Here is a 27,704-nt window from a genome sequence, read left to right on the forward strand (position 1 = left end):
AAGACATGAGAATGACACAATGGACTTCAGGGACTCAGGAAAAAGGGTAGGAAGGGGGTAAGGGATAAAAGACTACGTATTGGGTTCAGTGTGTATTGCTTGGGTGATGGGTGCGTCAAAATCTCACAAATCACCACTAAAGAACTGACTCATGTAACCAAATACCACCTGTTCTCCCAAAACCTATGGAAATAAAAAAGTTAGGAAAAAAAGAATAGAGCCTGGATCACACAACCACGGACACAGGCACCAGCCGCAACTACACCACCACCTCCTGCTGGGATCAGAATATTCTCAAATTGAGCCTGGGCTTAAGTCACAATCCACCATTTGTTTGTGGGACAGGCAGTCAGGGCAGATACTTTGGAAAAAAAGAGCCCTTCCTGTTTGCTGTGCGTTATCTTCATACCACTTCCCAGAAATGACCTGACAAATATTGACCAGGTCGCTGCGATCTTCAAACACCATTTTCCTGTGGGTAGAGGTGATGCAGTGCTGAAGACCCGGGCCCCCACTCAGTGCCTTCGCTCTGTGAGTACTTTGCCTGTGCCCAAAATGAGGGCAGGGGCAGCAACTGCCTCACTCCCTTTTTCTCTCTCTGTGTGTGTGTGTGTGTGTGTGTGTGTGTGTGTGTGTTCCTGGCTTTGGAGGTAAGGATAGGAGAAGTAAGTCCCTGAAGAAGAAATGCAACCATGTACTCCCTCTGAGTCTTAAAGGAGGGACTTCAGGTTTTCAATCGCCTTTTATGGAAAACTTGGCCCTCAAGAATTTTGAGAGAACCCCAAATATTCCTGGCAGTTAGGCAAGAAAATGAAACAATACAACCCAAAGCACAATGACAATGATGCTGTAGCAATTTCACTAGAAGCTGTCCTCTGAAAAGGGTGCTTAGGAGCTCTGGTCTGGAGTCTGCGCCTTGCTCCTGCTCTCACCAGGTGGTTTGTCCTAACACTGCATCTGTTGCCCCCTGTGTACAGTAGAGCTGATAATCCCTGTGCTTTGAGGTTCTCATAAGGATTAAATTAAATAAGACGGAACAAGTGTTTCTCAACAAGGGCACTACCAGTACCTGGGCAGGACCACTCTTCATTGAATGTGACTCTTCTGAGTGTTTCAAGAGCTTTCAGGAGCCCGGCTGTTCCCCAACTAAACTCCAGCAGCACTCCTCCACCAGGCATTAAGCTGATCCAAAATGTCACCCCTACCTTCTTTACACACACCCCTCCCCATGCCTTTGTCAGGAGCCAGTGTTACAATGCATATAATATTCTATCACTTCATAAACCTTTACTAAGTGAGAATACTATACTTTTTGAATATAGTTCTTAATTTTCCTCTGGTATCTTTTTGGAAGAGGAATTAAGACATGAACTGGGCCTCATTACCCCCAGGCTTGATAGAAAGGGAAAAAAACTGCTATTGAGTACTTTTGCCATGCCTAGAGCTTTGTACATTGACTGTCATATAATCCTGAAATGGCCCCACACCCAGGAGGTGGCAATACCATTTGTATTTTGCAAAGGGAGACACTGAGTTTCAGGGAGCTGCTTTTGCACACTATCAGGCAGTGAGTTACTGCACAGTCTTGATTCCAAGGCCCCTTCATTTACAATTCAATCCCCTTTGGGAAATAGGTCCTTTGCAAGTCAGGGGGTCCTTGGGGTACAGTGGGGTAGAAAATGGTGCTGAGTTCAATGGGATAAAAATAATAAACCAGAAATAGTTTCATCACAGTCGCTTTATTTTACCCAGGGGTACAACAATTTTTAAATTGATTTGCATCTTCCAAATTTTCAATCAAAAGAAAATCTGAAGTGTATGGGAGCTGTCATTAAGTGAACCCACACTGTGCTGCAGAAAGGGAGGACGTAGACTTGGGGATGTGCCCACAGGACTTTGACCAGCAAATGCATTTCAACATAGCGGATAATGAGACAACATTTGTCCCTCCTGACAGCTGGCCTTTGTGGTTTGGCAGACTATTCAGGGCACCAGGGGCTACAAACCATTTGCAAAAATATAACCTCTCGTGCACTGCCACAGCATTTGCAATTGATCCAGAAGTCATTGGTTTGGGAAAAAAAAATATGAAAGTGCCAGTTAAGACACAAATGTTATCAGGACAAATTAATGAGGAGTGATAGAGGTGGTCAGCAGTGCACAGCTGCTGTGCAATGAATGGAGCAGTGGAAGAGTTGGATTTGAAGGGAGAAGAGAAGGCTGCCTTCCTTACTGAGGACATCAAGGTTTGGGAGCGTCCCAGTAGCAATGTGGTCATGAGTCTTCTGCAGGAACCTGAGGATGTGTGTAGGGTGGGTGGGGGGATGGGACTGAAAGGGAAAGGAGAGCATGGAACATTGGGCAGGGTAAGTAGAGACAACACTGTTTGTACTGCAGTTTCCCCTCCATCTCAGGCTGCACTGCCGGCCCTAAAACAAGGGGTCTTCCTGCTCCTGTACCACTTTGATCCCCTGGAATTGGACTAAAGGCTCTTCTGGCACATTCTATAACTTAAAGCACAAGAGATTTCACATTAGTTTGCAACGGCTATCTTAATAAATACTACATGCCAGGCACCTTAAACAACAGATATTTTTGGCTCACAGTTCTGGAGGTCCAAGATCAAGGGGTTGGCAGGGTTGGTACCTTCTGAGGCTGTGAGGGAGAATCTGCTCCAGGCCCCTTTCCTAGCTTTGCCTCACTCCTAGTTTGCTGGCCATCTTTCACGTTCCTTGGCTTGTAGAAGCATCACCCTGATCTCTGCCTTCATCTTCACACGGCATTCTCCCTGTGTGCTGTCTGTGTCCAAATTTCTCCTTCTTGTAAGGACCTCAGTCCTATTGGATTAGGAGCCTGCTCTAATGACCTCATCTTAACCGATTACATCTCCAATGATCCTATTTCCAAACAAGATCATATCTGGAGATACTAGGTGTCTAGACTTCAGCATATGAATTTTGGGCAGATACAATTCAGCCCATAACAGATATCATCCCCACAGCCCTGCAGCAATAAAAAAAAATAGAGGTTTCAGCCTCTGCATGTGACAAGAGGCATCCCAGATATTAGAGGCTGGACAGAGACATGGAGACAGAGTTCCTGTCTCTCGTCACTCCTCTAGGCTCCATCAATCCTACTACTTTGCTACCCACTCCTGGGCTGTCCTCATCCACACGTCCAGATGGTCGATCCTCACATCCCCACTCCAGCTAATGAATGACTGGAAAGGGGGAGGGCACTCTTCTTTCTCTTGAGGCCTGACCGAAGCTTTGCACATCATCCTTTCCTTTCCAATTGGCAGGATCATAGTCAATAGCCATGCTGGATGTGAGGGAGGCCTAACATCACTGGCAGCGTGGCCAGGACATTTGCTCCAAGCATGTTCTTCTCAATTTGTCATCACATATATATTTGCTTATTTAGCTATTGAGTGTCACCTAAGCTAGTGTCAATTAAACCCTAAACTCTAGGAAATCTGAAATTTTGTTTACTTCTTTCCCCCACTAAATAATGAGGACCTAGTGCACTTCTTGGACGAGGTAGATGCTTGAAAGTTAATGAATGATTGAAAGAATGACTGAAAGAAGAAGGGAAAAAGAAGGTAAGAAGGAAGGAAGGAAGGAAGGAAGGAAGGACAGAAGGAAGGAAAGAAGGAAGGAAGGACAGAAGGAAGGAAGGAAGGAAGGAAGGAAGGAAGGAAGGAAGGAAGGAAGGAAGGAAAGAAGGAAGGAAAAGAGGGAGGGAGGCTAGACTATGGAAGTTGTTTTGCTGTGGTGGTGGTGGTTGTTTTTAAAACAGATTCTCACTCTGTTATCCAGGCTGGAGTGCAGTGGTGCAATCACAGCTCACTGCAGCCTCCACCCTCTGGGCCCAAGTGATTCTCCCACCTCAGCTTCCAGAGTAACTGGGACTGCAGGCACATTCCACCACACTCAGCTAATTTTTAAAAACTTTTTGTAGAGGGAAGTCTCCATATGTTGCCCTGCCTGGTCTCAAACTCCTGGGCTCAAGCGATCCTCCCACCTCAGCCTCCCAAACTGCTGAGATTACAGGTGTGAGCCACCATGCCTGGCCAGGAGTTGCCGTTGTTGTTGTTATTGTTGTTTTATAGCCCAGAGACTTTTACTCAACAAAATCTTAGAAACCCATATGTAAAGCAGATAAAGGGTTGCTACCTTCGCTGAAGCCTTAGAAGAAAGTGTCCAGAATCCTAATTGTCCACCGCCTTGTCTTCTTTAGTGCCCCTCATGGCAGCCCTGTGGGCACATTGTGAAGGTGGGATGTGTGATATGAGCAATAGAGAATTGTGACATTATTTATGGAGAAAAGTGATATGTTCACCCTCTTGTTTTCAGAGAATGGGGCCAGCTTGGCTTTGGCTACTGGGAATAGGCATCCTGGCCTCTGTCCACTGTCAATCCCTTCCTGCCCATGGAGATAAAAGTCTGCAGGGGCCTCAACCCCCTGGGCATCAGCTCTCAGAGCCAGCCCCGCCTACCGCAGAATCACACCCACCATTACCAAATTTGCTTTGCGTTTGTACAAAGAGCTGGCAGCAGACGCCCCTGGAAACATCTTCTTCTCGCCGGTGAGCATCTCCACCACCCTGGCCCTGCTCTCTCTCGGGGCCCAAGCTGACACCTCAGCTCTGATCCTGGAGGGCCTAGGATTCAACCTCACAGAAACCCCAGAAGCCAACATCCACCAGGGTTTCCGGAGCCTCCTCCACACCCTTGCCCTGCCCAGCCCCAAACTCGAACTAAAAGTAGGAAACTCCCTGTTCCTAGACAAGCGACTAAAGCCTCGGCAGCACTATTTGGACAGCATCAAGGAGCTTTATGGAGCTTTTGCCTTTTCTGCCAACTTCACAGATTCTGTTACAACTGGGAGGCAGATTAATGACTATGTGAGAAGGCAAACATACGGGCAAGTCGTGGACTGCCTCCCAGAGTTCAGCCAGGACACGCTCATGGTTCTTGCCAATTACATCTTCTTCAAAGGTGAGGCTTGCTCAGACAGAGTTATTGCCACTGCCTCTGCAAGTAAATGCTCTTACAGCAGAGAGCCAGCTAACAGGTTCTTTGCTAACCACTTGGGGAAATCTATGAATAAGATAGAGCTTTCCCACCCTTGCCTGGCCACAGTCCATGTGGGTTGGAAATAAGTACAGATGCAAAATAACTCAGTGGGATGGTGATGTTCTCCTTGTGTAGGCATTGGGTCCCACAGAGTTTCCAAAAGAGACACCCATCCAGACTTGAGAAGCTTCCTGGAAAAACAGCCACCCAAGCTAAGACATGACAGTGAGTTTTATCCACTCAGGTGAAAAAGCTTGGGAGAGGTGGGGCAAAGAGGGTTCAGGTTGCAAAAACCCAGCATATCTAAAGGTCCAGGGAAAAGAGATATCATTGCATTTTCAAAGAACTGAAACAAAATTTAATTGGGATAGAACATCAAACACAACAGCAGAATAATAGCAAGAAGCCAAGAGTTGCAATGTAGAGGGAAACAGAGCCACGTTGAGGGTTCCCAACTTTATTCAGGGAACCTTAGAATTGTCAAAGAGTTTTCAGTGTGAAGTGATAGGATTACATATTTTTAGGAAGACCAGACTGGCTACAATTTGGAAGGTGGTTTGGAAGGGAGAAAGGGTGAGAAAGGAGAGACAAGTTGGGAGGTTTTCAAAGTGGTCCAAAGTAAGTAGAATGGTGGGTTTGAATAATGTTGTGGTTTTGGAGGCTGAATCAGCAATACTTGGTCATTGATTGGATGTGGGTATGTAGGACAGGATGATCCAGTTCTCCTGTTATCAAGACCAGTGCTTGCAAGGGGTGTTTGTGGGGACAGATTTATAAGAAGTAAGAGAGAATATACTACACATGTGAATGTAACCATGACCCCAAAATTCTGCATTTCTAACTACATCTTAATGGGCTTTTGCCTAATGCAAGACGTTTTATTAATTGAATTCTTTTTCCTTTTTCAGTTTGAAGATTAGGGAGTTGGGGTGGGTGGGTGAAGGAAGGAGTTCTCGAGCATCTCTGTAGAAGGTTGTTGTCCAGAGGCAGTTTGGTTGAGAGGGATTAATTCAGTGTGTGCAAAAGCAACCTGAGCTGCACAGTCAGTCCTCCCAGCTCTGCAAATCAGTATGTTTAAATACATTCACAAAGACTCAGTTTGATCATCCCTGATATGGAATAATAATATTTATTTCTTATTAATTTTTATGATAATTTAAAGAGATAATGTCTAGCACATGGAAGGTGCTTCGTAGATGGAAAAATACCTTTCAGCTTCTTAGAAGCTAAGTTCCTCTGAAATGGAACAAAATCATAGGCTGTTAAGGCTCAAGCACTGGTGACTTGTCCTAGAGGCCTGACTCAGGCCTAAATTCTGGTCTCCTGGCTCTGTATCCATTCCACTTTTTTGCCATATACTTGCATAGCCAAGAGGAAGTGTGGTTTTGTGTGTGTATATACCCAGAGGTGCTCTCTTGAAAAGCGTTCTCATGGCCTTACGGGTTTTGTGTCCTAAGCCAAGTGGAAGCACCCTTTCAGTCGCTACCAGACCCGGAAGCAGGAAAATTTCTTTGTGGATGACAGGACCTCTCTCCGGGTCCCCATGATGCACCAAAAGGAAATGCACAGATTCCTCTATGACCAGGAGTTGGCTTGCACCGTCCTCCAGATAGAATACAGAGGAAATGCCCTGGCGCTTCTGGTCCTCCCTGACCCTGGAAAAATGAAGCAGGTGGAGGCCTCTCTGCAGCCAGAGACCCTGAGAAAATGGGGCCAATTGCTCCTGCCCAGGTAAGTGTCACAGCAGAAGGATGCTAGCTGACCTTGCTCAAGAACCCCAGTAGGTCTTGATCAACTCCAGCTGCAAAAGCCCAACGTCTCGATTAGGCTCACCACCTTGTCCTTTACTAACTGTGTGATCTTGACAATTTTCTCACCTTTTTTGGGCCTTTAGTGTAAAACTAAGGACATGATACCTGCCTCATTGGGTTGCTCAGTGGATTCATTGAGTTTCTACCCATAGAGAACATAGAACTCAGATTGGTATGTGGAGCATGAGAAGTGTTTACCAGGAATTGACTGTTGTTATACTTTCCTGGTGTCTGTCTGGTCCCCATCTCCTTTCCTCTTGCTTTCCTCTCACCACCGCACCCCCCCTTAACAATTCACTACCAGAAGGTGGTTAAGTGCAGCCAAAAAATCAGATCAAAGACAGTGAAAAATAATCATGGCTGGGTGCAGCAGCTCAGACCTATAATCCCAGTGCTTTGGGAGGCCAAGGTGGGAGGATTACTTGAGGCCAGGAGTTTGAGACTAGCTTGGGCAACATAGCAAGACTCTGCCACGATACAAAAAGAAATATATATATATATATATATTTATTTATATTTATATATTTATGTATAAATGGCATCACTATGCCATTTAACAAACATGAGGAACCTGAAGCGGAGATGGGTGAGAGATGATGGCTGCTTGTATTAGGGGATGCCAGAAGGTGGAGTTAGGACCTAGTTCAGAAGCTTAGCCAACAGAACTTGCTGATGTATCAGATATGGAAGTGGGAAGATGTTGATATATATATATAGCTGGGCATGTTGGTGCATGCCTATAATCCCAACTACCCAGGAGGTCAAGGAAAAAGGATCACCTGAGCCCAGGAATTCGAGGTTACAGTGAGCTATGATTGTGCCACTGCACTCCAGTCTGCACAACAAAGCTAGATCCTATCTCTAATAAAAAATTATTATCGGCCGGGCGCGGTGGCTCAAGCCTGTAATCCCAGCACTTTGGGAGGCCGAGACGGGCGGATCACGAGGTCAGGAGATCGAGACCATCCTGGCTAACACGGTGAAACCCCGTCTCTACTAAAAAAAAAATACAAAAAATTAGCCGGGCGAGATGGCGGGCGCCTGTAGTCCCAGCTACTCGGGAGGCTGAGGCGAGAGAATGGCGTAAACCCGGGAGGCGGAGCTTGCAGTGAGCTGAGATCGGGCCACTCCAGCCTGGGCGACAGAGCGAGACTCCGTCTCAACAAAAAAAAAAAAAAAAAAAAATTATTAACATCACTATATTGTTAAAGGGTGCTTCTAATTTAATTAAAACATGTTTTAAAAATTAAATATCAAGAACATTGTAAATATTAAAGTTCCTGTTTTATGTGATCTCTAAACTATTTCCCATCTCACTCGCTTTTTGGTTTGTAGTTTCATCACAACTTCAGCTTTTTCTAGTTTCCCTAGATCCCTTTCACCAGCTAGTACTTTCTTGGGGGTGCATCTTCTTTTATGGGGTACTCTGAGATGAAATCTGATACTGAGTTCTACTCACTGCTTGCTGCATAACAAGCCACCCCAAAAGTGAATGACTTAAGACAATCACTTCCTTGGTTCTATGGATTAACTGGACTCAGCTGAGCAGTTTTCATGTGTTGAGGTAGATGGTAGCTGGAGCTGAAGCCACTGAACTCTTCACTTATGTGTCTGGTGCCTGTGCTGGGCTGACTGGAGGAGACTAAGGCTGGGAGGCATCTCTCTCTGCAGGTAGTGTCTCCATGAGGCTAGCTGAGGTTCAGTAACTCAGCATAGCTAATACTGGTATATGGGAGCTAGGGTCTTCAAGACAGAATATTTCAAAGGCAGGAAATGAAAGCTACCACTCTGGTAAGGCCTAGGCCCGAAAATCAGCATAGTGGCACTTCTGCCGCATTGTATTGGTGGCAGAGCCAATGGGTGGGTGGTGCAGAGCCCACCCAGATTCAAGGGGAGGGCACATAGATGCCACCTTTTGATGATCTTGAATCCATCACAACCTTGTAGGCACCAGCCAACCCACATATCCAAAGGTGGCTTCTCTCAGCACCCCATTCACACTGAGGTACCAAGGATAGAGAAGGTGTTCTGTGTTTGGGCAGAGATTAAAGCACCAAAGAGGAGGCACAGGCCAAGGGGAGAGGCCAGCATTTAAGGGATTATTCCTGTTGTCTATGAAGCTCCACGGCTCTAGTCAGTTGCTAATTTCAGCCCCATAGTCCCTGGCTCCTTTGGGGTGAGACTTCTCCTTGCCCCCATCACAGAAGGAAGTGCCATAGACTCTTCTAGACCAGTAGATTTTCCCTCAGGGAGGGTTTGGTTTGACTTCTTCCCACTTTGACATTCTAAAAGCAAAACTGACCCAAATTACTCCTCTAAATCTCAGATATTCCTTGTGCCAGAGAATTACAATATCGTAGTAGCCATTTGTATGGGCTTTTACATATAAGAATTTTAGACTCTGCCATGTTTCACTCCATTCAGACGTGAGGCAGGTTAGCTTGCCAAGGGGAACTACACTTCCTGGCACACCATTCGTGTATGCATTCATTCACAGTTGTTGAACACGCACTGTGTTTTGGGCTCTCTGTCAGACCCTTGCCCCACTAGACTCTACTCCACCCCCCAGCCCACTGGCCTGGAGCTTGCTTCCCACCCACGTGCTGCCTATGGGAAACTTGTCAAGTAGCCCTAGATGTCCTCCTACTTCAACTAGGCATCCAGACCCTCATATTGCCCAGGAGTCAAACCAGCCATGATTCTCTAACCTGAATTCAATTTTCTGAGGCAGAAGTATTCAAGTGGATCATGAACTAGTCATGCTTTCAGGTGCCTGGGTAGCTGTCAAATCATAATTAAAAAGAACGATAGCATCAGACAGAAAGGGCAGATTTGCTGTGGATCCAAAGAAATTTCTGAACTTAACCCAGGGAAATGTCGCAATCAGATGGTAAAGATGCCCCAAACACAGGAGCGAGAGTTCATTTGTGCCGTATGCCCAACACACATGATCTCCCATCAGATCCTCGCAACAGCCCCAAGGAGGGGGCATCACTGTGTCATTTAACAAACATGAGGAACCTGAAGTGGAGACGGGTGAGAGACGATGGCTGCTTGTATTAGGGGATGCCAGGAGGTGGATTTAGGACCTAGTTCAGAAGCTTAGCCAACAGAACTTGCTGATGTATCAGATATGGAAGTGGGAAGATGTTGACGGTATTAACCTCGTGTGGTCATGATGTGGATTCCATCAGTTCAGACTTGAAAAATCATAGCCAATATCTGACACCTAGAAAGCCCTCTATAAATGTGATGAAGATGAGACATGTAGCTGTGCCTGGAGTGTTCTCAGATCCAACCACAAGATATTCCAGGAGGAACAAAGAGAAGGGAGCTGTTGGTATGGGTAGTGGAATGGTCCACCGTAGTGAACAGTGTCATGGGAAGACTGGCTGCCTCTCATGCTGGGAAATGCCTCTCTCCCCCACAGCTCAGGCTGCCAACATACAGAGCAAGAGTGGCACATATAACAAGACAGCACCATTTCTCTGTGTGTTTCTCTCTCCAGTCTGTTGGATTTGCACTTGCCAAGGTTTTCAATTTCTGGAACATATAACCTGGAAAACATACTTCCCCAAATTGGTCTCACCGACATACTCAACTTAGAAGCTGACTTCTCAGGAGTCACTGGGCAGCTCAACAAAACCATCTCCAGGGTAAAGTGGTGAATATGGATGTGTGTGGGCAGGTGGGGGCAGGGAGGAGGTTTCTCCTTTGGCATGTGGAACATTTAAAAGTCAAGTTCTCTGTTTTTTGTCCTATGCAAACTATTTAATACCACAGTCTTTAAGGCTTCTTTTCATGGGCTCCTCCTTCTCTATCTCCCCTTCCTTAGGTTCCTTCTATTCTTCAGGACAGGAATACAGGGTTCTAAATAGAATTGATGGTCATTTGGGGTCAACCATGCGGCCAGAATTTCCCCAGGTGTTGGATAGCTTTATTTTGATTCCTGATACCTCCTTCCAGGTCAGCAGTGAAACTCTACCTGCCTTTGTTGTAGCTCTAGAGGGTAGTGAGGTATGAGCTAGAGATGCATCAGTCAGCTTTGCTGCAGCAACAAAACAATCCCAGAATCTCAGTGCCTTACTGCAACAAATGCTTATTTCCTGGTCATATTACCTGTCAGAAGCAGGTCCCTACCATCAGCCACAGGGCTGCTGCACGCATCTCCCTTCCAGGATGTAGGTTAAAGAAGCCCCTGTTTGGGGGCAAACCATTTTCATACCAGGGGAGGAAAGCGAAAGAAGATGTGCACATGGCTCTAAACACTTGTCCCCCACACAGCCTGTGCCATGGCCACTCACGTGCCATCAGCTGAAGCAAGTCCCACAGTCCCGATCGTCTCCCCCTGTAGGTGGCACTGCTAGTCTTGTGGAACTGTCAAGGACCGATAACCCTCTAATGGGAAGAGAGAGTTCATATTTGGAAATAACAATGCATTCATCATGGAAGAGAAGACACAAAGGCCTTTCCCTGAGCTTCAGCTGTCCACTTCGTTTTAGGATAGACTTGTCCATTACCATTTGAGTCTTCATTAGAAACTTCATAAGGAAATTATTCTGTCTTTTATTTGGGAAGGATCAGCTGAGGGGGTGAATGTGCACCCAAGGCAATAGAGACATAGTCTTGTGTGCACATACACGTGTGTGTGCATGCGTGTGCATGCGTCCACATGTGTGCGTACATATTTGCATGTGTGTGCATGTGTATGTGTGTACGTTGGAGAGTTAACAAAAACGGAAAAGAAGTAGTTTAGCTTTTTTTTTTTTCTTTTTCTGAGGAAGAGTTTCACTCTTGTCGCCCAGGCTGGAGTGCAATGGTGCAATCTCAGCTCACTGCAACCTCCATCCCCCGGGTTCAAGCGATTCTCCTGCCTCAGCCTCCCAAGTAGCTGGGATTACAGCCCACAACCATGCCTGGCTAGTTTTTTGCATTTTTAGTAGAGATGGGGTTTCACCATATTGGCCAGGCTTGTCTCGAACTCCTGACCTCAGGTGATCCACCCACTTTGGCCTCCCAAAGTGCTGGGATTACAGGCGTGAGCCACCGCATCCAGCCTAGCTTTTTAAAGAAAAAAAAAAAGATTTTTTGTCACACTGACCTTAAATGCTAGATCTATCTTTTAATATAGCTTTTTAGTTAATTGAAAGGGATCATCAAGGCCAATGTTTTATCCACTTTCTTCAAAGCCTCAAAATCCTTTCTTCCTAGGAAGTAGTGTGAAAATGAGGCTAAAAAAAGGGAAGTTTCTGGCACAGAGGCTGGCAGAAGGCTTGGCACATCAGACATGCTGAGCACTTTCTGAACATCATTGATTTAGGCTGATTGAGCTATTTTATAGATGAGAAACCGAGACTTAGAGAAATTATGTGGAGCTTGTAGCAGAAAATGACAACAAGGCCTGTGCCACAGGTATACCCAGAGGCTGGAGAGATGCTCCTAAAAGTTGTTTTTGGGTTTTGCAACCTGGTACCTGCTTAGCAGCACTCTAGTTCAGGCCCTTTTGTCTCCCCATTAAGGAGTGATGGGTGATGTCGGTGTAAACCCTTGGGATGCGCAGTGTCTTCTCCTTGAAGGCGCCCAAACTGATGCTGTCTTCATCCCCTCTTGTCCTCTAGGTGTCACATAAGGCGATGGTGGACATGAGTGAGAAGGGGACCGAGGCTGGGGCTGCTTCAGGCCTCCTCTCCCAGCCCCCATCTCTGAACACCATGTCAGGCCCACATGCCCACTTCAACAGGCCTTTCCTCTTGCTCCTTTGGGAGGTGACCACCCAGAGCTTACTCTTCCTGGGAAAAGTTGTCAACCCAGTTGCAGGGTAACCATGGTGACAGGCCAGGGGTTATCTTACCTTGGCCTAGACCAAACAGATAGGCCAGCACCAGCCTGCATCCTGGGGCTGCTATGTGGACCAATTCATCAGTGTGCCAAGATTCTAATAAAGTTGACCATGCGTTCTGTGAACACTAAAGAGCGATGCTTACAAGGGAGGGCCAGCTTCTAGCCACTCACTCACAATTGTCTCAAATCTGGTGTTAACTGTGCTTAGAAAGTTGAAAATGAGAACAACCCTCGTGTTACGGCCTCCCAGGAGATGTCCACCGCTGCTGCCGCCATTGTAGATACTTGCTGAGTGTCCTTTGGGTGAGGGTCATAGTGAAAAACACAGAGGGAATCAGCAGGAGTAAGCAAGTTTCTCCCTTCATGATGGCCAATATGTGCTGTACAGACAAGAGAGGTTGTCCTAAAATGTCATTGCCCAGACATCAGGGGCTAGATCCCCTCAAGAGGAGGTTGGACCTGTGTCAGGGCTCCAAACTACACCCCATGTAGAAAACCAGGTGTGCAGATGGGCCGGCGTAATCATGGGTCAACCTGGAGGGAGGTCGAGTTCAAGCAGAAAGAACAGAGCATCAGAGCCCAGGGCAACACAAAGACCAAAGAAAGCAGGAAGGCAAACATGGCCAGGAGGGATGACGGACGTCGGGCAGGGTCAGCGGGTTGAATTGGGGGCCATATTCAGTTGCGATGGAGCCTCCATTAGAGATCCAAAGTCCTACTCCCCCATGTGTGCCCCTCCAAGAGACATTCATTTGAAACTAGTGGGGAAGCAGAAAGATATGCCCAGCTGCTTGTGTGTACCACTTGGATGATAATACCCATCACTACAATGAACTCCATGCCCAGACACACCGGAGGGTAGGATATAGATGGTGAGTGTCTAGAAAGGAGCCATCCCAAAAAAGTGTTACAGTGGTGGAAACTCCTGACCCTACTCCAAGGAGGTGAGGCTCAGGTCCTGAAGACCAGGTAAGCTTTAAATAAAGAGAAAAGGGTAGGACAGTCTGGGAGAGGGCAGAGGAGAGATGTGATCGGCAAAAGCAATGGGTAAACAGAGGAAAAGGTATGTTCCAATAAAATGAGAGAAAACCAGCTTTGCAGCCAAGGAAAGTTCAGGTAAGGTCATGGTGGAAGGCAGTGTTAGAGAGGTGTTCAGAGATAAAAGGATGGAGGCTTTAGGTCCCCGTGGAGTGAGTGTGAGTGTGGTCTTGTAGACAGTGGAGAGTAGCTGTAGGCCTGTGGGCAGATGTGGATATGAACTAAGTAGTGATGGGGAAGTCATCTGTCAATTGGGCATAGATAAGAATGAGTAGGGTGAAGCCAGGGTAAGGGCCAGCCAGGATGGCAACATGCGGTCCACTCGACCACCGACCATGCTGCATGCAGGGCGATCAGAACACATGCATCCACTACTTCAATGCAGATTTATTAAATACCTCCTATGCCAGGCACTGGGAATGCAGCAGTGAACAAAACAGATGATAGATCCTGCCTACATGGGACTTACATTCTAGCAGAGGAAACCCGACAGTAAACAAAACAAGTAAGTGAAATATGTACTGTATGACAACAGCAAGGACTATTCAAGGACTGGTCAGCAAGGACTGGTCAAAAATATGCCCAGGAAAGTCTCTATGGTGCACATGAAGGGGCAGCTGGCCCCTGACGGTGACAAAGTGGATTGCTCAGTGGCGAAGCTGGATTTAAGCCCAAAGCTGCAATGTCTCCACAATCATCCTTCTTGATTAAAGAAAACTGCAACTGAAAGATCCCTCCCTGTCATCTCTTCTGAGAAAGTGGCACTCGATTGAGACCAAAGTAGTCAGTGGTCTAAAGATATTCATTAACTGTCATGGAGGTATGGACCAACCCTTCAAGGCTTCTGTCTTTTGCACCCAGTGCTGCCTAGGGAACACACTATTGAGACATGTCTTGTGTTCACTGAATGTTAGACACCAATATAAGCAATTGACAGATGTCCATAAACTTACTATTTCCAACAGTCATAGGAGGGAGGCACTGCTACATCTTCATCTTACGGGTGGGGAAACTGAAGCACAACGTGCTAGCGTATCTGGAGCCTGGATTTGAACCCAGGCTGTTCATCTCCGTAACCCACTTGTTTCATCTCTATGCCACACTTCTTTTTGTGAGCACAACTTAAAAGCCCTTCAGCCATGCCTCGTTGGCTGCCACACTGCAAGGATCCAACTCCCAGGGTCATAGGAAGTAGGAGAGGGAAGAAGTCACAAGAGCAGGAGCATCTGGGGAAGATTTTCTAGGGAAAGACCCAGAAGCATGGATGGAAAGTTGGTGGTTTAAGAAGCACTGATTGAGGACAGGGATGTGCCCTTTGTTGTTTATTTCTGTATTCTGGTACAGACACTAGCACAGGATAAATAGTAAAACCTTTTCTACCTTAATGCTGTGAGGGGAAGTTGTGCCACGTGGCAGAATTCCATGACAAAGACTCAGAGGCAGGAAAGAAAGCAGCCTGGTGAAGGACATGGTATAAAAATACACTCAGTTTTGAGAGAGAACTTAGTGAGAGAGACCCCGCTCTACTCCAAGCTGTGTAGACAGCACTCTCTCTCTTTGGCCTCTTGCCTTCCCTTCTCTTTGGGAGGCCAGTTGAGGCAGGCTCCCTGGACTCTAGTGACATCTGACACCCTTCAGCTGGCTGGACAACCTTGGACACATTGCTCAACCCCTCTGTGCCTCAAGTTCTTTTGCAAAATGGAAAGTGTAAACCTTGCTTTACAGAATTGTGAAAATCAAATGAAGACATAAATGTGAAACATTAAGCACTTGATATACAGTAGGTGCTCAATGAAGTTTCCTTCTGGCCCCATCTTTTGACTCTTCCAACCGTCAAGGGTGCTCTTTCCTCCCACAGAGCAGAGCTCAGTGCCAGGTAATGTCAAAATCCCCCCAGTGGTCACTGGCCACATAACTACCTCCCAGCGAAACCATGAAGGCAGCACATCGAAACTCAAAAGTGTTGATGGAGAGGCCTCAGGGGCTTTATCTGGGCACTAAAGGTGACATCTGGAAAATAGAACCATTCTTGCTGCAGGAACATTAGCTATGACACTATGGCATTAAGTGGGAGAATGCTGGCCCAGGGATCAGGGCTGAAATTGCAGAGGCCCACGTGAAGGAGAGCCACGTGATTTTCTCTAGAAAAGCATCGTTGTTAGAGATTGTTCACTGGGTTGTTTCTCCTTTTCCCCCCTAAGATGTCTCCTTCAGTCATCTGTGAATTAGGTAAGAGTCTCCATAAGCATACATTTCAGATGTATTTACACTCCAAACCAACCTTTTAACCACCTAGAAAAACCGACCATTTTCAAGATAAGTCAACAGCCATCTATAATTTATATTTTCAGAGATCTTGCAATGCTCTCTCTGGTGGAATTGAACCATCTTTGTAAGGCCATAGAGTCCCGGTATACTTATTTTGACCCTGGAATGGAGTTAAGTTGGCTTGGAATGTTGGGACTAATGCCCTGGCCAGTTCCAGCCTATATGAACACACAGGGCCAAGTAATGAAAATATCACTGGGGACACTGGTATCTGTCATTCCACCTCAAGGTTCCATGAGTTTCACAGAGACCATGAAAATATTTGTAAAATTTCTATTCGCTTTATTCTAGCCATGAACAGAGCTGAGATCTTTAAAGTTTTCTATGTATGGGTGGGTCTGTTTCTAGACTGTCTATTTACAATTCTATTGAATGATTTGTCTTTCCTTGTGTCAATACCACACTGTCTTATTTAATCTAGCTTTATAAGTCTCGATATTATGTCAAGTCCTCCAGCTTTGTTTTATAGAAGTATTTTATTTGCTTATGTTGTTTAGTTTTGCTTTCAATGTTTGTTTTCCTGCCCACTCCACCAATTCTGGCTACACTGGCTGGTGACTGTTTCTCCAGCTGCCTCATTCCTTCTCTTCCCACACTTATATAAGCCTCAAGTCCTATATTAAAACTTTTTATTTCACAGAGTATTTGGAGTGTCTATGTTTTCCTAACCAGACTGATTCATCTGAAAACGTCTTTGTTCTGCCTTCATGCTCGAAGGATATTTTCACTGGGCACACAATTTTAGATAGCCAGATGTTCTCTTTCAGTGTTATAAAGATGTCACCCATTTTGGCTTTCATTGTCTGAGTTAAAAAGTTATCTGTAATTACTATTATTATCCTTTGCAGGTAATCCATTTTTCCTTTTGGCTGCTTTAACATTTTTCTCTTTGTTTTTGTCTTTCAATTGTTTTCAAATGACATTCCTAGGTATAGTTTTCCATGTATGAATCCTAATTAATCTTAATCTTAATTAATCCTAATTAATGTTAGGGTTCACACACCTTGAATATACGACTTGATGTCTGTTTTGGAAAATAGATACTATCTCTTTAAAAATTGCTTCTATTCCATTTTCTCTTCTTTCTCTGGGACAATCAAACATATATCAGATGTCTTCGTGATGTGCCATGTCTCCTTCGCTCTTTTCTGCATTTTCTATTCTTTTTTCTTCCTGTGTGTAGTCTGGATGTTTTCTACATGCCTATCTTATACTTGTAGTCTTTTCTGCTACGTTTGATCTGCTTTTAAATAAATCTATAAAACTTTTCATTTCAATTATTTTAATTTTTAGTGCTGGGTTTTTATTTTACTCTTTTTATGCATTTTTGTTCTCTACAAAGTCCTTTATATTTTCTTCCATCTTATTACACAGAACAGTCATGGTTATTTTAAATCCTGTGTTTGATAACTCCAATATCTGATTACCTGTGAATCTCTATAGTCTATTCTATGCTATTCTCTTGGTGTTTAATCGGTTTTTCTGTTACCTGGAATGCCTGGTCATTTTCACCAAATGCCGCACAGTGTGCATCAAAAATTATGTGGCTTTGGGTAATACTATCTTCCTCAAGAGGAGATTTGATTTTCTTCTCAGGCAGATCGAGTATAAAAAGATTACTTTGATTCAGCCAAGGATGGATTTCAGTCCTTTGGGGGATCTGGTTTATTTCTCTTGGGGTTTACCCCTATAATGTTATCTTTGGGAGATGTCAACTGAGAGCCTGGGCTATTTGTGAGGGCTCCTCCCCGTTAACATGTTTATACACCAATTTTTGTCTCTTTCATTCTGTGAGGCTGCTAAAATCTCTGCCCTTCTAGCAGATGGCTTTGGCATAATTACTTGATATCTCATCTCACGCATGCATCACTTATGATGCAGAAAATTACCTTGAAGGGAAATTGCATGCAGGATATTGCATCTGCTTCATCATGATTATCTTTTATCTGGAAACTTGATCCCTTGAATCCTAATTACTTGTTGACTCTGAATGTTGACTCTGAACTCCAATTTTTATTTCTCCAACTCATTGCCACTATCAAAGGCTCTAAGCCAGCAGCCCCCAACCTTTTTGGCACCAGGGACTGGTTTCATGAAAGACAATCTTTCTACAGATTGGTGCTGCAGGGAATAGTTTCAGGATGATTCAAGCACATTACATTAATTGTGCACTTTATTGCTCTTATCACATTGTAATATATAACAAAATAATTAAACAATTCACCATAATGTAGTAGTACCAGTGGGAGCGAGCCCTGAGCTTGTTTTCCTGTAACTAGACGGTCCCATCCAGGGGTGATGGGAGACAGTGACAGATCATCAGGCACTAGATTCTCATAAGGAGTGCACAACCTAGATCCCTTGCATGTGCAGTTCACAATAGGGTTCACACTTCTATCAGAATCTAATGCCACTGCTGATGTAACAGGAGGTGGAGCTCAGGCAGTAATGCGAGCAGTGGGGAGCTGCTGTAAATACAGATGAAGCTTTGCTTGCTAGCCTGCAGCTCATCTCCTGTTGTGTGGACCAGTTCCTCACAGGACGCGGACTGGTACCAGTCCATGGCCTGGGGGATTGGGGACTCCTGCTCTAAGTGACTGTCTTCTGTTCACCTTTATGCCTCAGACTTAAAACCAGCAAAAGTCCTACAGGAAAAAAGCAGCAGCAAATGTAAGCCTCACCTCAGTGCAGTTCTCCTCTCTCTGGAATCTCCTCCCAATTTTTAAGTTATAGCATTCCTCATTGTGCTCCAGTACCTTCAGCCATCTAAATTTTATATTGTATTTGTCTTTTATAATTTTCTTAAGAGTTAATCTGACACTAACTTCTCTGTCATAGTCAGAAGCCAGATGCTTTCTTAATAGAGCAAAGAAACCCCAATCTGTAGTGCTGTGCTGGCTGTACTAACCCCATGTGACAGTAATTTCATGTGTCACCTGACTGAACCATGCAGTGCCCAGATCTTTGGTTAAATACTATTGTAGGTGTTTCTGTGAGGGTGTTTTTAGATGAAATCAATCTTTAAATTAGTAGACTTTGCAAAGCAAAGAGTGAGTATGATGTGTCAAGGCAGGTTCAGCTGTTATAACAGATGCACCTCTCTGGTGGTGATGTTGACAATGTGGGAGGCTATGCATTGGTGGGGCCAGTGAGTATATGGGAAATCTTGGTACCTTCCTCTCAATTTTGCTATGAACCTAAAACTGCCCTAAAAAATAAAGTCTTTGGAAGAAAAAAAAAACTCAAGATACATATCCTTGGAATGCAATCATAGAATTAAAATGGCTCACTCAAAAGATACATAATTTACAGGATATTGAAGCATGTTTTCCAGATTATTTTCCAAATGAGTTGTATTAAATCAACTGGGTAGCCATAGCTGATTTGAATTATAATAGTTTGTAAATCAAGTTTTTATGTACACTTGAATCTATTTCAAGTATATCTATTGAATCTATTTCAAAGTGATTCTTTGTTGGCTAGGGTGTCTGTGGTCCCGTACCCTGGTACTTCATGTGTTAATTACTATAGATGTATTAACAGAAGTCCCTCATATTATTCTTATTTTTAAAAGATTTTCCACAATTTCTTAATGAAATAATTCTGTTATAGGTAGATAGGCATGAGGAGGGCAAGAGAGGGGTCTTGCACCAACCCACTAGAAATGTCGGGTGATGGTTTGGAAATTATCGCACTGCCTCTCTAAAAGTGATAAATTGGCAGCCAGCACCAGGAAGAGGCCATTTCCTGACAGTCCACACCTGTTAACATCAAAATGTTAACTGAATGTAGACCCCAGGGAGAAGCAACTTCCTGGACATGCACATGGCTGAGTATGATCTCCCAGATACACACCATGGGAAAAGAGAAGAAAGTCTCTGATGGGCAAGAATATACCTCCCTAAACACAATTGCGGGTGCTCAGTTCCAAAGGATAAGGAAAGCACTGGGCATGGGGGAAGTCTACCCTAAGGGAAGAATCATGGGACAGAGACGAGACTATAAAGTTCTAGGATCAAGGTTAAAGGCAGTTCCTTTTTCTTTCTTTGACTTTAAGGTGCCCACTTGGATCTCTTCCAAGGGCTCTTTCCTTTCTTTCCTGTTCTAAAGCATTTTTAATAAACTTCCACTCCTGCTCTGGAGCTCTCCTCACTCTCTTTTTCTGCTTCATGCCCCCCTGGAGAATTCTTTCTTCTGAGGAGGCAAGAATTGAAGTTACTGCAGACACATATGGATTCGTTGCTGGTAACTCAGTGTAACTCGGATCTCTTCCACTGTAACACTTCCAAATGAGTCTTAGAATCCCTTTGTCCAGAGTCCAAAAAAAAAAAAAAAATCCTACGAACATGTTGATAGGATTGACACTGAATATAAAAATCAATTCAGAGAAATTTCCATTATACGTACATAGAGTCTTCTGATCTAAGAACATAGTGAATCTTACTCTCATCTTTTTGTGGCCCAAGTTTCCTTTTTTCTTCTTCTAAAGCTCCTGCATATTTCTTGTTAATATCATTCTTAGATGTTTTCTATACTTCGTTCCTTTTGTGCATAAGATCTTTTCTTCCATTTTCTGGCTGCCTTTTAAACTATAGGTAAGAAAACTATTGACTAACTTCATAACTGACCGCTTTAACATTTTGAGCATGTTAATTGTGTCTAACAACTTTTTTGTTTTTTTCTTTTGGATTTTCCAGCTCTGTAATGCAAGCCATTTATATACAATGATTACTTTGTTTCCTCAAAATAATTTATTTCTCTCAGGGCCAGAAATGGAGGGAAGGGAGTTTCTTGAAGTTTGGATTTGCAAGCAGGGTGAGGGCATAGCAGTAAAGCAAGTGTTCTCAGCAAAAGGTAGACTTGGACAGAAACTTCGAAGATTGGAGTTTTACTCTCCTGGTCCAAAGACTCCAATCGGTAGAGGCACGATTCATGTGCATCTATAGAGAGGGGTGACTTTGTGTACAAAACAACTCCTGGTTAGAAGTTCCTTTTTATCCTCAGTCATATGAATGCTGGTAGCCTCTGAGTCCCCCTTGACTCAGCCTGGGAGAACAACCTTCTCTTCCAGGTGGAAGATGCCTGTCTGCACTCCATGGCGCTGCCCAGCCTCTCCTATCCCCAGTATGGGATTCAGAGCAGCGAATTATGTTTGTGCAAATGTACTTGGTCAGTGTGAAGATGGTGCTTGGTCAATGTGAAGTGCAAGGCTACTTTCTTGAAGTGACCTGCAGAGTCTCTAACAGAACAAGCGGAGAGAGGAGACCAAGAAGATTTCATTTATTTCCTCTTGAATCTTATCCTGCCCAGAGACCAACGGTGAGATTTCAGCCCACAGTGTCTTGGTAACAATAACGCTCAGCAGTGTGGCTACTGAGGGCTGGAACCACCCTTTCTGGCTAAAATCTTTTTAAAAATGTGTTGTTTCCTGCAGGTTTTCCATTCTACAGAAAGTGTTTCTTACTCATTTTACTTTTCATCTTAGGCTCCTTCTACTCTCAACCAAAGGTGCTCAGGAGAGTTATTTACAATGGAATGATTGTTTCCATTATCCTCCAGTGGAAAAAGGACAAGATAAACTGCCAGTGGGGTTGTGCAAGTTGTGTAAAGAACAAACATTCTAATGGCTTTTTTTAATCTAGTTCTAATGATTTGGCAAGTCGTTAAAAATAACCTGAAAACCATTAACATGTCTGGGAAGTACATTGGTTCAACTTTAATTGTCTGCATTGTTGGGCAGACTCAAACACTGGCTTCTGGTGGCGGGGTGTGGGGGGGGCTTGTTTAACTGCAGTGCTTTATCACTCTCATCACTCTTTAGTTGGATTCCCATAGAAGGCTCTATCACAGATCTGTTGTACATATGGGTCTTCTTTCTACTTGCTTTGAAGCTGATTTCCACACATTTTTTCACAAACCTCAAAGACAAGCTTCTACATGCCCTTCCCAGCTTCCTCTGGAAACTTTCGATTCTAATCAAAATTTCTACCAAGTAGCTTAAAAGAACAAGAGGCAGTATAAAGTGGCAGCAGGAAAACGTACATATCTACATACAGGCTTAAATCCCAGCCCCATTACGTAATACGTGATGTTGGCAGGTTACTTAAGTTTTCTAGCCTCAGTTGCTTTGTCTGTAAAATGGGAATAAAGATGCTTCCGTTTTATTAATGATCTTCATAACGAATCCCTTTGAGTGGTAAATGTGTGTGTCAGGTACTTAGCCAAACACTGTATATGTTTTATCTCCTTTACTCCTACGATAATTTCTGACATGGTTGCAATGATCATCTTCCTTTTACAGGTAAAAGAACAGAAGCTCAGAGCCGTTCAGTAGCTTGCAGTTCAGGTTCCTGGAAAATGCAGATTTGCATGCAAGAAGTTTATCAGGGAACACCCTCAGGAACAATCCCTGTGAAGGAGCCAGAAAAACAAGTTTGAACCAAAGGAAAACTTCAATGCAATGGTAGCAGCAATGTCAGATTGCACAGGATGCTCTGTAATGGAGATATGCCAGATGAAATCGAAGAGCAGCGGGCCTTTGTACCCCCACATCAATCCATCATTGGTGCAGATTTATCACCAGAGGGGTTGTCACTTTGGACATGGCAGCTTCCTTCAGTAGAAAACCATTTTCAGAGAGAAACAAAACCATGAGCTGTCAGCAGCTAATACTGTTGGCAGATAAATTAATGAGAAATTTAGTCCTGAGGGGGCATCTGGGTATAGAACCACAGCATCCTGTACCCAAACGTCACAGAGATGGTAAAAGTTGGAGCCAGAATTGAAGTACTGATCTGCCTGGTTCCAAAGCTTGTGTTTTGATCCACTCTCCTACACCACGTCGTTGCCTTGAGTGAAATAGCATATATGAACTTCCTGGAACATAGTAAGGGCTAATTAAATGTGAATTTCTGTATTAATTTAGGAACAATCAGGAGACAGAAACCATATTGTGATTGAAACAAGGGGAGCTCTATATAAAGAATTATTAAGTTATGGTAAAAGAGTAACTATAATATGTAAGAGAACTCTATAGAATATTCTAGGGCTGATGGAGACTATCTAAAGGACAAAATTGGAAGGGAGGTTCCACTTTACAAGGGGATCAGACCTCACTGGAGAAGGGCTATTGCAACACACTGGGTGTCAGAGACATTTGCTGGTTTCAGTAGGCCAGAACTGGTCCACAGTCCCTGGGCAAGCGGGAAGCAACCCGCTAAGGCACGATAGGCCACAGTCAGTGGCTGGTTATTCAGGCATATGGAGGGAGTAGGGGCTCTGGTGCAGACAGAATGATATGTGATGTCCATGTTAGGAGGGCCGTAGCATCAGACAGGCCATGGAAGACCAAATGCTGCAGGAGAAAGCTAGCAGAGGGACATGAGGCACCAGTGAGGGACATGAGGCACCAGTGCTTAACATCATGCTCACTGTGAAGAAGAAATGCTTGAAGGAGGCCCTTCCATTATCACTGAGGACATATCAAAGGGTGAATTTGGAGGTGAGAGGTAGTAAAATGATAACTGACACACAGAAATATTATCACAGATTACTTCTTCAACAAGTCAGAATTATAAAGAAACCCAATTAATTTAATAAAAAACTAATTCAAAGACAAAAGCCTGCAAACCAGCTAAAACCATGTCTCTTTCCATGGCTGACCATTCACCCTCCATCTACTGATAACCTATTAGCAGTATCTGTTTGCCTTCTGAATATAATCTAAGATGGCATTTGAAAGAGCCTAAAAACTTGTCTGACTTCTCTTTCCTGTGCCCAGATTCAAAAACAGGGACAGAAAGTAAGTTTCCTGGGTGCAGGAGAGTCAGAAAAGGTCAATAAAACCAAGTCCCTCTTCGAAACATCGATGGGAATGGCTAGGAGAATCACCAGTTTGTTTCTTGGAACCACATACTTCTAGATGATATGGCCCCTGCTGCTTTTTCTCTTAATATTTTACCCCTCTTTAGCCCCACAGTAAAATTGGTTGACCTCATATCAGAATCAGGAGAAAATAAGAAAGTTATACGCTGACTTAAAACTCTCAGATAAAAGTAGCGACTTGAGGCTGGGTGCGGTGGCTCAAGCCTGTAATCCCAGCACTTTGGGAGGCCGAGACGGGCGGATCACGAGGTCAGGAGATCGAGACGATCCTGGCTAACACAGTGAAACCCTCTCTACTAAAAAATATAAAAAACTAGCCCGGCGAGGTGGCGGGCGCCTGTAGTCCCTGCTACTCGGGAGGCTGAGGCAGGAGAATGGCGTGAACCCGGGAGGCGGAGCTTGCAGTGAGCTGAGATCCGGCCACTGCACTCCAGCCTGGGCGACAGAGCGAGACTCCGTCTCAAAAAAAAAAAAAAAAAAAGTAGCGACTTGCAATTTAGAAAGAGCCTAGCACTGTGTATAAATTAAGATGCTTTCTTTTATTTGAATATTCTATTTTATTCCTAGGTTCTAGGTCTTACATTAAGTCAGTTTCAGAAAAAGTATAAAAAGTGATATGCTAGAATGCTATTTTAGCTCACAAAATTCTGAAAAAGAGGTTCTGAAATAATATTCCCTGCACTTACACCCCCAAGCTGCTTTGCTCCTGCAGACCTAAGTTTGAAACTAGTTTTTCCTGGAGGGAGTTCACCTCCCACCCAGTCCCCTTTGATTTCCTGTCAGCCTGGCCCCTTGGCTGGCTCTAACTCAGATCTTTGAGTTAGATATCAATGCCCTTCTTGGTACCAACAGCCCGTCCCTAAGACCTTGCTCGGGATTCTGACACGCTGACTTGATCTGGCTTTTGTAACCATGTCCCATTCACATCACGATGGTTCCTAAGTTAGTGTTATGCAGTCACTAGCGGCACCAGTCACATGGTCTGCTCTCCACAGCCTTGATCCCTGAGTCAGCATCTTGACCTGCAAAGCATCTGCCACCTGCTCCATTTTGCTTTCAGCCAGAGGAGACAATTGTGCTCTGGACATTTCTTTGAAATACGTCTACCATGTGCTGCCTCCCTTGTGAGGAAATAATGGAGTTAAAGTGTTAAGCATCTAGGACAGTGCCTGGTGCACAGTAGGTGCTATGCAAGTGTTAATTAAATGAAAGTAAATCCCTGATGTGCTTGAGAGAGGACATTCCCTGGAGGTTCCTGCATCCTCAAAGAAGTGAACATCCACCAACCGTGCCCAGAAATGTGCCCCTACCTTGGGAAAGGACATCACAGAAGTATTCCTTTATCTGTGACTTATATCTTTCCTCCTGCCTTCCAAACTTCTGAAACAGATACCAAATAGAATGAAACTTGATATTAAATGGAAAAGCGAGTAGAAAAATGTAAATGCTGCAAGATTCACCAAAGGAGAACACAGGCAGGTCCTGTAATGTGCACTGGAAGGAAGTTGCATTTGAAACCACAGGGAAGACCGGGAGAATCTTCAGTATACTTTCCATGGACTGTCAGAGGACTCGTGCTTAGAAGTTTGTTTCTGGGAGTCTTCCTGGAGAAAATACTTTCCAATGTTTCAAGTCTTGCCACTGTCATTGTTACGCAGAGATCACAAACTAAAGTGGTGCTTGGTAAACACACCCCAGAAGAGCGTGGCAAAGACTCAATACAATCAGGCTTGGGGGTGATGAATTTCGGGTTTAGTTAGCTCCATGACTGCCAGGCTGCCCAAGTGTTGACGCCCAGTAGAGCTGTGGGACGTCTTCTAAAACGAGGTGATTAGCGCGCCCCCGTGTGTTCAGACACTGCCATATCATTTTAGGTCTTTCAAGGGACATAAATTTCTGTGGGCCCTGGTGAGGGTAAGGTCTGCTCCACGCTTGAAGACTGGGGCTGTGCAGTGAGGAAGGAGAGCAGGAGTGAGGCTCCTGTGACAGAGATGGCTTCACGGTCCCAAGGGAGCAAGACCTCAAAAGACAGAAGTCCTGGTGGTGATGAGGGAGAGGATGAATGAAAAGAAAAGGAAACCAGCAAATGAAAAGATAATATTTTGAGCAGTGGTTATATGCCCAACATCATGCTAATCCTTTGCATTTATTTTGTCTTTAAATTTTGGAATTATGATTTTTTATAGTTATGAAAGTAATACACAAGTGGTAAATAAAACAAGAAGCAAAACTCTCATTCTGTAAATTCACCTTCTTGGAACAACCAGAGTTAATAGTGCAGTTAAAAATAAATGAACAGCCGGACGCGGTGGCTCACGCCTGTAATCCCAGCACTTTGGGAGGCCAAGGTGGGCGGATCACGAGGTTAAGAGATCGAGACCATCCTGGCTAACACGGTGAAACCCCATCTCTACTAAAAATACAAAAAAAAAAAAAAAAAATTAGCCGGGCGTGGTGGCGGGCGCTTGTAGTCCCAGCTACTCAGGAGGCTGAGGCAGGAGAATGGCGTGAGCCCGAGAGGCGGAGCTTGCAGTGAGCCGAGATCGCGCCACTGCACTCCAACCTGGGCGACAGAGCGAGACTCCATCTCAAAAATAAAAATAAAAATAAATAAATAAATAAACAAGCAAAAAATAAGCGAAATAAACCTTCTTTAATTTGTGATAATGATAGAACACATCATTTGAATCAACACTCAAACTAAACACAATGAAAAGATCTAGATTAAATACTTTTCAAAGACCGTTAAAACATTGAAAAGCTAACAGGATATGGAGGTTTACTGAGCTAAGTTCCAGGAAAGGATAAAAATGCAGAAAGATAACCTGGGGCCACCATTACTAAGTGAATGTTTGCTAATGTGGGAAAGATTGCTGTTTTAGAAGACGCTGCTGAGAGCGTCTGAGCAGCATTTTTGATAACCTGGATGGACGAGCTTAATGGACATATGTTGAAATCCAGACTCTGCAATGGCAGGGGGGGCCTGGTAAGCCAGGGGGCCTGATGTGGAATCACAAAGGACTTTATCGTGAGATTTAGGGTGAGCCGAGTATAATTTCAAGACCTGTTGCATCCTAAATAATACTCCCAAACACCTGGTAGAAATGAACAACAACAACAAAATACTATCTGGAGGAACATATCACTATCTTAGACCTCAAATTACTCCTTCAAATATTTTTTAAAATTTTAATACTTAAAACAGAGACAATGATTATGCTGCAGCACAACTCTGTCAAGAAGACTTGATGACAGTGGGGAGAGCCAGGAGTCCAGGATGACTCTCAGGTTTCTGTCTGACTTATACAAAAGGCTGGATGCAGAGGTGTTCATGAAGATTTCAAACACAGGAAAAGGGGGAGGTTTAGAAGATAGTAAATATTTTCCTGAATATTCTGAGCCTAGGAATTGAGGAATACATGTATAGGAGGCTTAGAAACTCCTTATATCCCATCACACACTCTAAATACAATCTCCATATAGTTAAGAAGTGAGATGCAGCTGACTGATTAACTCCATATTATTTTTATTAATCTATCTATTTGTAATCTTTCCAGTCTTTGTGTCTATATATTTCCAAATTTTAAATATATAAGCTACTGAAAGATGGAGTTAGGACCACAGTATCTAACAGGATTAGCAGCCCTTCAGCATACATGCTCAAACAGCTTGAGAGATAAAAGGAAATTATATGAAAATGGCTTACGGTCTTAAAATTTGTTTT

The 27,704-nt window shown here is 44.1% G+C and overlaps 1 protein-coding gene across 1 annotated transcript; it reads left to right on the forward strand.

Annotated features, from left to right (window-relative positions):
- Nucleotides 1-411: 411 nt before the first annotated feature.
- Nucleotides 412-12,853, forward strand: SERPINA11 (serpin family A member 11). Its single transcript, XM_033191472.1, is given in 6 exon segments — nucleotides 412-531; nucleotides 4,356-4,485; nucleotides 4,488-5,000; nucleotides 6,536-6,809; nucleotides 10,398-10,545; nucleotides 12,508-12,853. Coding segments are annotated over 5 exon segments (1,266 nt in total). The 5' UTR covers nucleotides 412-531; nucleotides 4,356-4,358; the 3' UTR covers nucleotides 12,712-12,853.
- The last annotated feature ends 14,851 nt before the right edge of the window (nucleotides 12,854-27,704 follow it).

Source organism: Trachypithecus francoisi, unplaced genomic scaffold, assembly GCF_009764315.1.
Source record: "Trachypithecus francoisi isolate TF-2019V2 unplaced genomic scaffold, Tfra_2.0 Lachesis_group3, whole genome shotgun sequence".
In the NCBI taxonomy this organism is placed as follows: domain Eukaryota; kingdom Metazoa; phylum Chordata; class Mammalia; order Primates; family Cercopithecidae; genus Trachypithecus; species Trachypithecus francoisi.